Consider the following 13,112-nt stretch of genomic DNA (forward strand, 5'->3'; position numbering starts at 1 on the left):
GGTGCTCACTGGGCCGTGCCAGGAGTTTGGCTCAAAGCCCAAGCTTCTCCATGTTAAGAGGAGTTGTGGTTCCACATTTCTGCCCAATGAGCCTTTTTTTCAGTTAAGACTGTTGCCAAAAGGGTTTCAAGCTGGTTCCAGCTCAGAATCTGGACACCAGGCTACTGTCCAGAAGGCAGGTGATGCAGGACAGCTAGAAGAAGCCTGCAGGGGCCTGAGCCACCTTGCAGTGATGGGCTGATGTATGAGGACAGAATACATAGACATGAAGACGGAACTGGTTTGTGCTGCCAGCAGGGAGCCATCCTTTTGTAGGTAAGTGCTGTCCGTTATGATAATTTCTTCTGTCCTCACAAAGCCTGCCAATCAAGAACACATTTCACTACAAAGTAACAACCTGATTTACAGGACCTTAAAAAGTAGTTTATTTTTTCTCATCTGACAAATCTGGTCATAGGCATCCTAAGTGTCATAGGTGTTGGTTCATCAAGGACCTAGGCTGTTCATCCTCCTACTTTCCCATTCTTAGCATGTTGTTCCCTCCATGCCACAAGGTGGCTGCCACAGCTCCATGAAGTCACTGAGGCAACTCCATTTTATCATGAAAGTAAAAGCTTTTCCCCAGAACCCTCTCAGCACGTTTCTCTTTAAATTTTGTTGACCATAACTGAGCCACGTGCTCTTCCCACTTCAAAGAAGGCTGGGACGTTGAGTATTTGGCAAAGAAGAACAGGATTGTCATGGTTGCCTAGGACCAATGTGTTTCATTCCCTGGGGATGGGCTCTCTGCTCTCTGGGTTCTGCTGGCAAAGACAGAGTCATAATCAGCAACTAACAGTGTTTGCCCTGGTCTGGCCTGAGTGAGAGGACCCCTCCTGAGCAGTAGTTGTCAGTGGCCTAGGGCCCCAAAGGTTCACACCCAGGCAAACAGTGCCCTCCACAGAGGTCAGGAGTTGGGATACCAGGCTTGCTCCTCTTTGCAGTGATGTATCCTCCCTATATTGATTTTGTCTCCCTGACAAGATGGTGCCCCGGAGGGAGTACCAATTCTCAGGTCTCCTTCACAGCCCTTAGGATGAATGGGCCAGCAACCAAAGCACTGACAAGTTATGATGACCCTGACCAGCAGCTCTCCAGTGCCCCCAGGAATGGCAGTTTGAGGCTAGACCCTCCTAGAAGAAGTCGGTGGAGCCTCTTCCTTGCCCATACTGACTCAGGAGCGAACCTCCCTACTTAGAGATGTGAAGGATCACTGGGGCTCATCCGCCATAGCACTGGCCTCTTCAAGCTTCGGCTCACATCCATTTCTCCTACCGGGTTTTCCTATGCATCATTAACTCTTCTCCTTCCCTTTTTAAATGCATGATTACTCTCATTGTACAGATGAGAAACTAAGAGAGTTTATGCGACTTCCTCAAGGCCATAAAACCCTGAATGGTGGTCTGGGATTCGAACTTGTGACTACGCTATTCAATTCCTTCCAGAGCGGTGTATCTACGGTGGTGTTTCTCATCCGCAGGTCCTAGATTCCCCCTGATTCTTTATTGTCTTCCGGTGGAAGTCGTCCTTGAAAAACGCTGAGAGTCTTTTGAGCCTCGGCTGCACCCGTCACCCGCACAGCTGCCGGAAGTACCGGGCAGTTGGCCGGAAGTGGGGTTGCGAGGCCCGGGTATAACAGGCGTAGTCGCCGTGGTGCGGCAGCCTGCGGCATCCTGGGTCTGGTGTTGTGCTTCGTTCTCGCGCTGGCCAGGCTCAGGTGAGTGGTGGCAACCGGGGAGGACGTCGACCTGAGCTGTGGCCCTCATCTCCTGCCCTTTTCGCCGGCCCAGAGCTGGCGCGCTCCGAGGCCCAGCTCTGCGCTTCCCGGTCCATAGAGGCACCTCTCGCAGGCCCGGCTCTAGTGAGAACCTCGGTGACCCCCGGCACTCCGGAATTCTGTGACCTTGGACAAGCGGCTTATCTGAACCTTGATTTTTTTCGCTGTAAGACTGAGATAACAATACTTGCCTCACAAGTATTGTAGTGATGTAGTCTGCTTCCCTCCACTTATCACACTTCAGTGTGCATATGAATCACTTGGGGTTCTGGAGGTTCTGATTCTGTAGGTCTGGGGTGGGGCCAGAGATTCTGCATTTCTAACCAGCTTCCAGGTGAGGCTGTTGCTACTGTTCTGCAGTCCACACTTTGAACAGCAAAGCCCTACAGTATTTTGCATAGTACCTGGGATGGAGTGAGTCTTCAGTAAATATCAATACGATATGTACCTTTTTCTCATTTTAACAGTTTCTGGTTGCACAAGCCTAACAAGAGTAGTATTTATGTTCCCTTCCCTTTTTTCTCTCCAGGAATAAGAAAAATAATTGCTTTTTCTCTATATATACAAATCGTGACACAGCGCTTCTGTCCTGATTCAGGAAGCTTTGAACCCTCTTTATACCAGTTAGGTTAATCCGCCTCCTGAGGTGTTGCTTCACTGCTCACTCACTGTAGACCCTTGGACAGTGCTTCATCCTGTGGAGTTGGCAGCCAAGTGCTTTACCAATATGGCTGATGTTTTGTGCTTCAGTTGTTTGTTGCTGCTGTAATCTGAATTCATGTTTTCTGCACTTTGGGCACATTTTGAGTAGTTAGAACAGCTGCCTTTCCACAACTAGATTCTGCAACTCACTGCTCCCAATAGCTTCAGGCAAGCTTTGGGATGAATTTACTACTGCCCGGTAGACCAAAATAAAACCTGTTGTATAATACAATTGAGAAAGTCAGGCTTTGGGCAATTATGCAAGTCTAATTTATTTGTCAGTATGGCTTTCCCATTTACTGGTTTATTTTTCTGGTCCTCAGTAAGGCCTTGTCATTCATCAAGTAAGTCAGCTTTGATATCAAAGAATTTTGAAGTTCCTCCTTCACTTGTCTGAAATACTATATTGTGCGGCCTTGCAAATCTAGGAAAACAGGTGAAACCAAGTGTTTGATCGAGTTAACAGTGATAGGTTAACTTGGACCATTTATTTGGGAATTTTTCACATGACTCAGGGTGCAGATACTTCTCTTTACCTGCCTGGATTTTGTCAGTCCTCTAGTAGTCCCATTTAGATGGGCTGAGAGGACGTGAGTTTCTGCTTTCTGTTGTTATACTCAGAAATTTTCTAAAGACATTATCAGTAGTGGCTCTAACAGAATTATCTCTGGGGCCTTGTCGGACTATATCTACTGGCCCTTCTTGCCATTCTGATAGAGAAATAGCAGAGTCTTAGAAAAGGAGAGGGTTATGTAAGCTAAAATTTAACAGATGATTGTGATGTGCTGTTTTCTTTCTCATAAGCCTGGAAACTAGAATGAAATGGAGGGGACGGGCTGAGCTGTTAGACTTAATTAAGGTTTGTCTTAGCTCTGTGGGTGTTACTTATTTGACTTTAACACTTTTACATTAGTTCTTTACCTTCATACTAGTAGTAGACCTTGCCCCTCCTTTGTAGGCTGTGCTCTTGTGTGGAAGTAAGCACAGAAGATTCTAGTCCAGTTAGTATCTGCATTGACAGCTAAGAGTCCATACTGTCAGTCTCTAAGCCTTCACTATTGGCTTTAAAGCTTTGTAGCCTCTTATCAGGAGACTCTAGCACCTAGAGAGAAAAATTTTTTTTTTTTTAAATTCTTAGGGTTGCACAACAAATTATTTGCTAAGAATGGGGTTTGAAGTATCTATTTATTTGTGTCAATTTTATCAGGACATAAGAGAATTAAACTTTTCTAGCCGAAAGATCAGAAATCAGAATTAAGGATTGAGATCTGGTAACTGATAAATTGAATATGCTGAGGGTGTCATGTACTTAATCTACAGTTAGCATGGCTGCCTTCCTCCACCTGGCTTTCTTCTAACTTCTGGACTATAGTTTAAAACGAAGCTATTCGACCTTGCTCAGACCTGTACCCGGAAGGTAGAAAGGTAAGATTCCTTGCTTCTCTGAAATCACATCATTCAGGGTGGTTTGGGCAGTACCATTCAGAACAGCTGTGGTCCAGGGGTCTCTGAGTTTCCTTTCTGGTTCATTAGGACCCCTAAAGAGGAAGTGGGGAGGAGGGTATACTTGGGGCACTTAAACTAAGAAAGGGGCTTTGTGGAATGATGTCACATATATTTGAGCCTTTAGAGAAGGCATCAAGAGTTATTGATTGGGCATCTCATGGTGTTCTTTTCTCAGCTTTCTTATGGATTTTCTGGGAGTCCTTAAGTGAGGAGGAATTAACTCTCAGCTGTGTTTTTTGAATCTGGGTAACACAACCTGACCTCTCTTTTGCAGTGCCTTTTCTCCCTACTGTTCTGCTTTATTGGTTCTGTATCTTGTATTTCTTTCATTTCCTTTTCCACAGTATTCAAGACCCAACTTCTGAAGTGGTTGTATTTCACGCCTGTATATGTAGATATGGTGTCTGTATACTTAACACTAAAAGTTGCATAGTGAAAAAGTAAGTAGCTACTGTTTGCTGTTTGCAGTTTGGCTCTGCATGCTTCTAGTTATTTTGTCATCATTTCTGCCCATTCTGTGGGCATCCATAAAAAAAATTCTATAGACAGGATGTGCTTGTACTGGATAAAGCTTTTCATCATTTTCTTTGAATATTAAAGTTACTTTCTCTATTCACTGTCTTCTTGAAGAATACGTTAATTTCCTGATGGCAAATGCATTTTGTAAATTTAATTTTTGTCAAAGTTATACACATAAATGGTTTACACAAATAGTTTGACCAAGCTCGTAACACAAAATATTAATATCCTCTCTTTTCCTCCTTCATTTTTGTTCCTGTGAGGCATTTTTAACTATGTTTCTTTTGGCATTTATCAATATATTTCTAAACATATTTGTGTTGCTATTTCTTGATTTCGATAGGAAAAATCTATAGCGATATCTATAACATTTTTTTGACTTCTTTATTGTGGACTTTGAGACTCTGGGTCTCTTGTATCACTACCCAATATCCCCCTACCCGTCTTCACTTCCCTTCATTCTCCCAATTTAGTTTGCTTATAATTTTTGGTTAGACTGATATTCAAGGTTCATAATAATAAGATTATGTAAATATTATTCACAGCTGAGCAGGGAGTATAATGTCACATATTTTGTCTTACACAATTTTTTTTGTTTTCCTGGAGTTAACTTTTGTTATTGTTATTATTGGCTTGGTTTTCAGTCTACCTATTAATTGTTCATCCCCAGATTATCCATTAGAAGTATAAATCTCTCCCAGGTAATATCCATCTCCTCCAGCATGAACAGGTTGCTCTTTATGTCTGCTCACAGCTCTAGTCCTGGGGTCTTCTTTCATCATTATCCCAGAGTTCCCTTTTATTTCTCTCTTACATTGAACCCTAAATTCTGGATCCCATGTCTCTCCTGCCAACTTTCAGGTCTTCAGTAGTAGTAGACCTCTTTACCTTGATACTGGAGTGTCTTGTAAACCCATTCCTTCATGTAGATTTCCTTCTTTGAGGTATTTTTCTGTTCTTTTTGTAAGTAGTATAAACTAACCATAGTGACAGCTAGGATCCTAGACTATAAGAGGTGGGTGGGCTTTTGAGCTCATCCGGTTCTAACCCTCCAGCTTCCTGGAACCTGGAAACCCTATAGATTGTTCAGTGTCTTCTCCACCCGCCTCTCTGGAACACGACTCCCCTTTTTGTCTCTCCAGTATACCAGCGTTAGTTTTGGAATCAGTCAGTCCTTGATGTCAGACCCCACTGTATAACCTTCGGCAGGTTTCTTGTGAAGTCTCTTCTTCCTCTTTAACAACATAGAGAGAATAAAACCTACCTTACAGAAAGGGTGTAAAGATTGGAACTAATGCAGGTAAAACAGCTCATACAAGGCTTGGCACAGAGGAGGCCCTAAGACAGTTGTGGCTCTTGGTATTTCCATCTAGGGACTTAGCCTATATTTTTACAAATCAAAAAGAGCCACATTAATTCAAAACACGGCATCTATACCAGCCAAGCATTGATATTCCAGGAAATGATTTTTTTGTTCATTTTAGGACCATGCATAGTGATTTTATTAAGTACTGTTAGGTAGTATGAATTGAAATAATTTAAGTTATTTAATGTGCTTTTAAAATTACATAATTTATAAAGGTATTTGTTAAATTAATTCATATACTATTCTGTATTAACAGTTTTAACCCCAGTAAAAAGGGGGAAAAAGTTAATTTATCAAAGATTTAACAGAAATCCTTCACCACAAAGAAGCCGTATAATTACTTTTATATATGTATTTTAGGTGATGGTATTTATTTGTATTCTATTTGTTCCACTGATACTTGTATTTACTTTTCCATGTATTGACGTCTGCCACACACTTATCCTGTAAACCAGCCTCGTCTGGTTGGACAGTTGGTGTTTTTGTTTGTTTGTTTGTTGTTGTTCTTTGCTAGCTAATAGATAGCACACTATTTTGTTAAAAAAATAGTTTCGTCTTTTTAAAAAGTTATTTCTTCAGATCTAGTTCCCACGATGAGATGAAGGACTACAGATTTGAATAGTTTATGGCTTTAGTTGCACATTGAGTTGGATTAAATTTACATTCCAGATTCCAAAGCAGGTCTTCTTAAAAACCCTATTCTGTCAACTGAAGAGTTCCATTACTTGCTTTCTCTTTTCTTTTTACCATGCTTGTGCTGCAGTGTTAATTGAGATTCCTAGTGAGTATTTTGAGGCATAAATCTTTAATTATCATCTAAACATTAAAGACAAAATTATTTCAGTATTATTTTCCTCATGTTTTGGAATTTTTAAAAAGTTAGCCATCTGCATTCATAGGAATAAACTAATGGTCTATAGCAAACTTTCTGTAAAGGGTAAGGTAGTAAATATTTTTTGCTTTGCAGGCCTTATATTTTTGGCCACAGTTACTCAGTTTTGCTCTTGTAGTGAGAGAGCAGCCATAAAGAATGTGTAATGAATAGCCTGGCTATGTTCAGATAATACCTTACTTACAAAAACAGGTGGAGGGCTAGATTTGGGCCATAGTTTGCTGATACCTGGTCTTTAGCATCTGGACCCATAGGTTGAAACTTGGTGGGCAGACTGGTCCACAAGCTACGGTAAGAACCAAGTGTATAATGATTTCATGTGGAAGAATTCTACTCTGGTTCACAAAGAAATTGGAGTATTCCTGTTGTCCAGAGAAGCCTTTGTAGCTGGGTTACCCGAACAAGGGCACTAGCCTGCCCTGTGGTCTCCTGATTCTTATGCTATGGACTCTGGAAGGAAGGGGCTGACAGGGGACTTGGGCAAGAGTTTCAGAAAGTTATTCTGGTACCCTCAGGACCCTCAATGGTTTTTCTGCAGCACCATTCCTATCTGGTCCATGTCTTGGCATCTCAGGGCTCCCTGGGTTCCGCTTGTCAGGCTTTGGCATTTCTCAAGTGGAAGACAATAAGCATTTAGAGAAAGCAAGAGTACAGCAGAGTCCATTTCTTAACTTCTCATGATTTTCTACCATGGGAGAAAAATGGGACTTGTGCTGCTCACAGGCAGGATAATCAACACCTGACTCACTGGAAGCACTGCGAATCTGCCACCTCCAGAGGAGAGCTGTGCCGCTCCCTTTGCATGTCAGCACGGCAGTTATGTGCATTGGTGTTCCCTGAACCCTAAGCTCTGCTTTGAGTTCCTTTTTGCTTCCCACCCATGAATTGACAGTGAGCTGGGAGGGCTTCGGCCTTCTGCCCCCGCCCCCCAAAATGAGTGAGTTTTTGTGTATACTTGCCAATTGCATGACTTCTCTGCAGTAGTGATTTAAACTCTGTTATAAATCTCCTGGAGAAGAAAATAGGCATCTTCTAAAAGGTTTAGGAGCAGCAGTAGAACAACAGAATTCTGTAATCAAGTTTTGTACTTTGGGAACAGGGAAGGTTATTGTGGGTATACTTCATTAATCTTTACTCCAACTCCCACTTTTTTTTTGGTGTTAGCATGGCAGCTTTTACCAACTTTTTTATTCTGCAAGTGGGCCCTTTATGTGTTGATAGCAAAGAAATGGAATAGGCTGCTCACTTTTGTTCACAGCTTTCTTTTTGGAAATCTGCTTTCTTCCTTCCTGTTCGAAGTCAGCAGACCAACCATCTCTTCTCTAACCATCGCTGCTCTCCTTCTGCTGTAAAGAAATTCTATCCAAAGGACAGAGGAAATCCAGAACGAAGTCTGGACTGACCAGCAGTCTGGAGAACTGCCCAATAGTACCCTGGTTTTGAGGTTTTCTTGTGTCTTTATGCAAGGCACACAGTTTATCCTTTCTGTCTTGTGGTTTGGACATTCACTAATGTTGAACTTAAGTGGACAGCACAGTTTTAATCCAGTTCTTATAATGTGTAAATTTCAGTATTGTGATAGGTGGAAGCCACTTATTCTTCATCTACCCTTTTTTCAGTATCTGGCACCAATTCTGGCCCAGTCATTTGTGATCCATGGCTCTTGTGATATGCCGAAGACTTCCAGGCAGTTTCTGTGGAACGCCTCCCCGTCCAGCTCTAATCAAGCACCACATAAACAAGAAATTGCCTGGTCAAACCTGTGAGGACTGTGTTCTGACTGCCAAAACGATCAGTACTGACACCAGAATGGCAGCCACTCTGAGACTGTTAAAATCTTTAGGATATCGAGCGTTTTGCAACCCTTTTGCCTGCAGTACAACCCAAAGTGTGGCATACTGGAATGTGGGAAGCTACACGTGGCACAGGGGACAGGACACTTCAGAACACAATAGCCTCTGTCATCCTGCCGAAAAAGCTGAGAATATTTGTAGCACCTCCTGTTCTCGGAGAATCCTGACAACCAACAGTGCCCTCCCGGGTGTGGAATTCAGCAGGGCTTTTGCCTCTAAGGCCAGCATGTTGAATCCAGGCTCACCCAGGGCCATGAAAGTTGATGAAGAGAATATAGAAGTTTTTGATTCCTTTGAAGATCCCCGAATTTTCCTGCAGCTCAGACCAGAGTACCAGCTTCACAGCTATAACAGATCTGAGCCTTGTCACCCCCTGTCTGTTTCAGAAGGTGATCTAATTTTGCACAAAGTCACAGTTTATCGAGATAATCTCCAGCCTCAAATTATTGTTGATTATTTCTGTAAGCTGAGCTCTATGCCTTCAGAGCAGCATCCTGTTTTGCTGTCCAGTGCCAGCTTTGCTATGCTCTGCCAGCTGAGTGTGAAAAACATACAGCTCTTTGATGTTCCAGATCTGATCAATATTTTGAAAGCTTTTGTCAGTTTAGGAATCCCTCATTCCCATTCAATGCTAGATGTGTATGAAACCAGATTTTGCCATAAGGTGTGGGAAATGAGTCTGGATCAACTTCTCTTGGTGGCTGACCTCTGGAGGTACTTGGGCCACAGAGTACCTCGGTTTTTTAAAATATTTTTTAGTTATCTTAATTTGCACTGGAAAGATCTGTCCTTGTCCCAGTTGATTCACTTGATTTATATTATAGGTGAAAATCGTCAGGTACCCCAGGACCTAATGCAAAAACTGGAATCATTGATCCTCAAGTATATAGATTTTATCAATTTAGAGGAGGCTGGTGCAATCTGTTTGGGGTTCTTTAAATCAAGTAGTGGTCTCTCTGAATTTATCATGAGGAAAATTGGAGACTTGGCATGTGCTGACATGCAGCATCTAAGTAGTTATGCCTTAGTGAATATTCTTAAAATGTTCCGTTTCACTCATGTGGATCATGTAAGTTTCATGAAGCGATTTGGGCAGATTGCTCCTCAGCGAATTCCTTCCCTGGGAGTTCAGGGTGTCATGCACCTGACACTTGCCTGCTCAGCCTTACACATCCTGGATGAAGGGGTAATGAATGCCGTGGCTGCTTCTTTGCCTCCTAGGGTAGCATACTGTCGAAGTAAAGATGTTGCCAAGATTCTGTGGTCATTTGGAACTCTGAATTATAAGCCACCCAATGCAGAAGAGTTTTATTCTAGCCTTATAAATGAGATTCATAGGAAGATGCCTGAGTTCCACCGGTACCCAGAACACCTGCTCACTTGCCTGCTGGGCCTGGCATTTTCTGAGTACTTTCCCATAGAGCTCATCAATTTCGCTTTGAGTCCAGGATTCGTCAGGTTAGCTCAGGAGAGAAGTAAGTTTGAACTCACTAAGGAGCTGTATACTCTTGATGGTACAGTTGGCATTGAGTGTCCAGATTACAGAGGCAATCGTCTTAGTTCTCACCTTCAGCAAGAGGGGTTTGAAAAACTGTGGAATTTAGCTAGGAAGGATATGAGCTCAAAGCCTGAATTTCTAGAAGCTCTCTTTTTACTTGAGACCATGTTGGGTGGGCCCCAGTACATCAAACACCATATGATTTTGCCTCATACCCGATCTTCTGATTTAGAGGTCCAGCTTGATGTTAACATGAAGCCATTACCATTTAACAGAGAAGCAACGTCCACTGAAGATGCAGCCAAATTAAAGCTCAAGCATGTGGGAGTCAGTCTTACAGATGATTTGATGAATCAGCTACTGAAGGGGAAATCAGGAGGGCCTTTCCAGGGGGAAATTGAGTCAGAGACTGGGCAGCAGCCCATGGAATTCGAGAAGAAGACAGCCATACCCTCGGAGGGCTCCCTTTACAATGTGACAGACAGATTGGAGGCTGTGGAGATGGTTGGCCTGTGCCCCCCAGACTGCGTGCAGGCCCCACAAGTGAAGCTGGCTATTCAGCTGACAAACAAGAACCAGTATTGCTATGGTTCCAGGGATCTGCTTGGACTGCACAATATGAAAAGGCGGCAGCTCAATCGAATTGGCTACCGTGTGGTTGAGTTATCCCACTGGGAATGGCTGCCACTTCTGAAACGAACTCGCTTCGAAAAGCTGGCATTCCTCCATGAGAAAGTGTTTACCTCTGCTCTCTGAAGGGCCTTTGGGGCATTTCTACTCATAAATGCTATAGATGTGCACTGTACCAGGTGTCGTGAAACAGTTATAAAAGCCAGAATATAGGTTTGTAATAAAATCATCCTGAGGAGAATTAGTTGTACTCTTGTCTATGGCAGATTGAATCTAGTGTATGTTATTTTTAATTAATTGTAACCTGGTCTGGTTGTACAAGTTGCTGCTAATTTACACAGGTAAATAAACATCTTAAAATGTCTGATTTTCAATTCCTATCTTCCGGCTTTAGAAGGCCATTTCAGAATTAGTGAATTTAATATCTTCCTCTTAAGCCCCCTCGTCTGCACTTCTACTTCTTTTGCATACCACACCCCGCCCCCGCCCAGGATATTTTCTCCCTAAAATTGAACCTAGAATAGAATTATATGAGGGCCTGTTGGGCCAGTGGTTCTCAAATATGACCAGGCAGAATGTTTTTCATGGCAAGTAGCTCAGATGTGAAGGAAACATTACTGCTCATAACAAGAGGTCCAGCTGGGCTTAGGTTTGGTTGTATTAGAGCCATGAGGAGATTGTACATAGGTAAGTAATTCAATACAAGTAACATTTGTAAACACTTGGGGTCTACGAGAATTTCTTTTAAAAAGAATTCCCACCATTATTTAGGTCTCTTCTCTAAAGAGAATAACTTCAGAGAGGACTTTCCCGCCCCTGCTAAACAGTACCCCATTGGTTGGCCTTTGGTCATGCTCTGTCACCTTCTCCAGCTTCATTTTCCTCACTGCACTCAGCAGTAACAGAAATTATTTTTGTTTACTTATTGGTTTTCTGTTGGAAAACTTACCTCTTGGAAGGCAGCCTTTGAGTTAACTTTGCCTAGTTAATTTACTTGCAGTGCCTAGAGTGGGTCCTAGCACAGAGACAATCATGTTTAGTCAGTGTGGGTGGGCATTGTTGGAGAGTTGGGGGTAGAAGGAAGGCAGAGAGTGGGTCTAGAGAGGTAGAGAGTATTTGAGTCACAAAGGCCTATGGTTTTGCTAAACAGCTTAAAACTGCAGGGGCTGGGCTGTTTCTGAAGGGATCCAAGTCAAGGACTAATTGGGCAGATTCATGTTTTAGGAATGTTAGGTAAAAAGCAGTATAGAACTAGATGGAGGTGGGGTTGCATGAGATGAGAGTATTTCATAGATATGTGCAAGAGCTCTGATGCGAGATGAAGGCCAGAACTATCAGAATGGGAACTCTGAATTTTAGAGATGTTTGGAAGGGGAAAAAAAACAAGACCTGGTAACTGATTGGATTGGAGAATGAGATTCTGTTTCCCAAATTGGTAGGAAGTCAGCAAGTAAAATTAGGATCAAAGCAGAAAGGAATTTGGGTAGGGAATTAATGACAGTACCATGGTCATGCTGAGATGGCCCTTCAGGGATAAAGGTTCAGGCTGGGGTCTCCAATGGGGATGAGGACAGGCAGCAGTCAGAACCACAAGTGAATTAAAATTTCCTGGGCCAGGTGGGTAGGAGGTTATTGCAGGTAGTGAGGGGAGATGACCAAGAATGGAACACAAGTATAGGAGATCGAGTGATGTACACAGAAAAAGAACAGATAGTCAAATTTAGGAAAAAATGGTGGCATAGAAGTGTCAGAGGTCCCAGAGACCACCCTCCCCTGTCCTTTTCCGGTGGAGTCATGCAGACAGCTATTAATGTATTGCAACAATGATGTTTGATAACGTGTACAGATTTTGCAAATCAAGGAAGCTCACCTCAGTCTTGGTATGCAGGGTTATTTATTGGAGGTTAGTTACACAGGCATGGACTGCCCTCAAGGCTGAACCTTAGTAACTCAGTCTCAGCCCCTCCAGAGGTCCAGCTCATGCAGCATGGCCCAAGGCTCCCACCATAAATCACGTTGTTAGTGTAAATGATCTGTCATGGCCCAAGGCCCTGGGTATCTATAGACAATTTATCAAGCAGGATATTCCAAAGGTTTAGAGATTATCTCCTAGTAGCTGGTGAAGGGCCAGGTTTTTTTTGGAATGTGAAGGATTTCTGTACCCCAAACCTGCTGAGTTAACTTTTACTGCATAGAAACCAAACAGAAAGGTTATTTTAAAAAAGAGATTGTATGTCAGTTGCTGCGGAGAGAGCAGTTAAAGCAAGAACTGGAAAGTCAGTAAGTTTGGCAACTTGGATATCACCGATGATATCAGTTTGAATTGAATT

At 42.7% G+C, this 13,112-nt stretch overlaps 2 protein-coding genes across 7 annotated transcripts in view; both read left to right on the forward strand.

Annotated features, from left to right (window-relative positions):
- Positions 1–153: 153 nt before the first annotated feature.
- The window catches only part of UBOX5 (U-box domain containing 5), a 32,029-nt gene continuing 19,070 nt past the window's right edge, over positions 154–13,112 (forward strand). The window contains exon 1 of one of the 4 annotated variants that reach the window (XM_039863877.1): positions 154–315. The gene's annotated coding sequence lies outside the window, so the exon portion shown is untranslated. Of the gene's footprint in view, positions 316–1,622; positions 1,757–3,838; positions 3,944–4,366; positions 4,465–13,112 lie in introns of those variants that run through there. The other 3 variants (XM_039863875.1, XM_039863873.1, XM_039863874.1) reach the window with 3 other exon arrangements.
- FASTKD5 (FAST kinase domains 5) lies at positions 1,626–11,156 on the forward strand. Of its 3 annotated transcripts, none has more exons than XM_039863864.1 (3): positions 1,718–1,756; positions 3,839–3,943; positions 8,421–11,156. In XM_039863864.1, exon 3 carries the CDS (start codon positions 8,458–8,460, stop codon positions 10,906–10,908), a length of 2,451 nt encoding a protein of 816 aa, XP_039719798.1. In that variant the 5' UTR covers positions 1,718–1,756; positions 3,839–3,943; positions 8,421–8,457; the 3' UTR covers positions 10,909–11,156. The 3 variants fall into 3 exon arrangements, with proteins under 3 accessions (XP_039719801.1, XP_039719798.1, XP_039719799.1); XM_039863865.1 differs by lacking the exon at positions 1,718–1,756 and adding an exon at positions 4,369–4,464 and having other exon boundaries at positions 3,900–3,943; XM_039863867.1 differs by lacking the exon at positions 3,839–3,943 and having other exon boundaries at positions 1,626–1,756.

The sequence above is a fragment of the Pteropus medius genome, unplaced genomic scaffold (assembly GCF_902729225.1).
Source record: "Pteropus medius unplaced genomic scaffold, Ma_sr-lr_union100, whole genome shotgun sequence".
NCBI classification, from domain to species: domain Eukaryota; kingdom Metazoa; phylum Chordata; class Mammalia; order Chiroptera; family Pteropodidae; genus Pteropus; species Pteropus medius.

Coding starts and splice junctions, on each gene's coding strand:
- FASTKD5 (XM_039863867.1), top strand. CDS start 8,458: ATGGCTCTTGTGATATGCCGAAGACTTCCAGGCAGTTTCTGTGGAACG.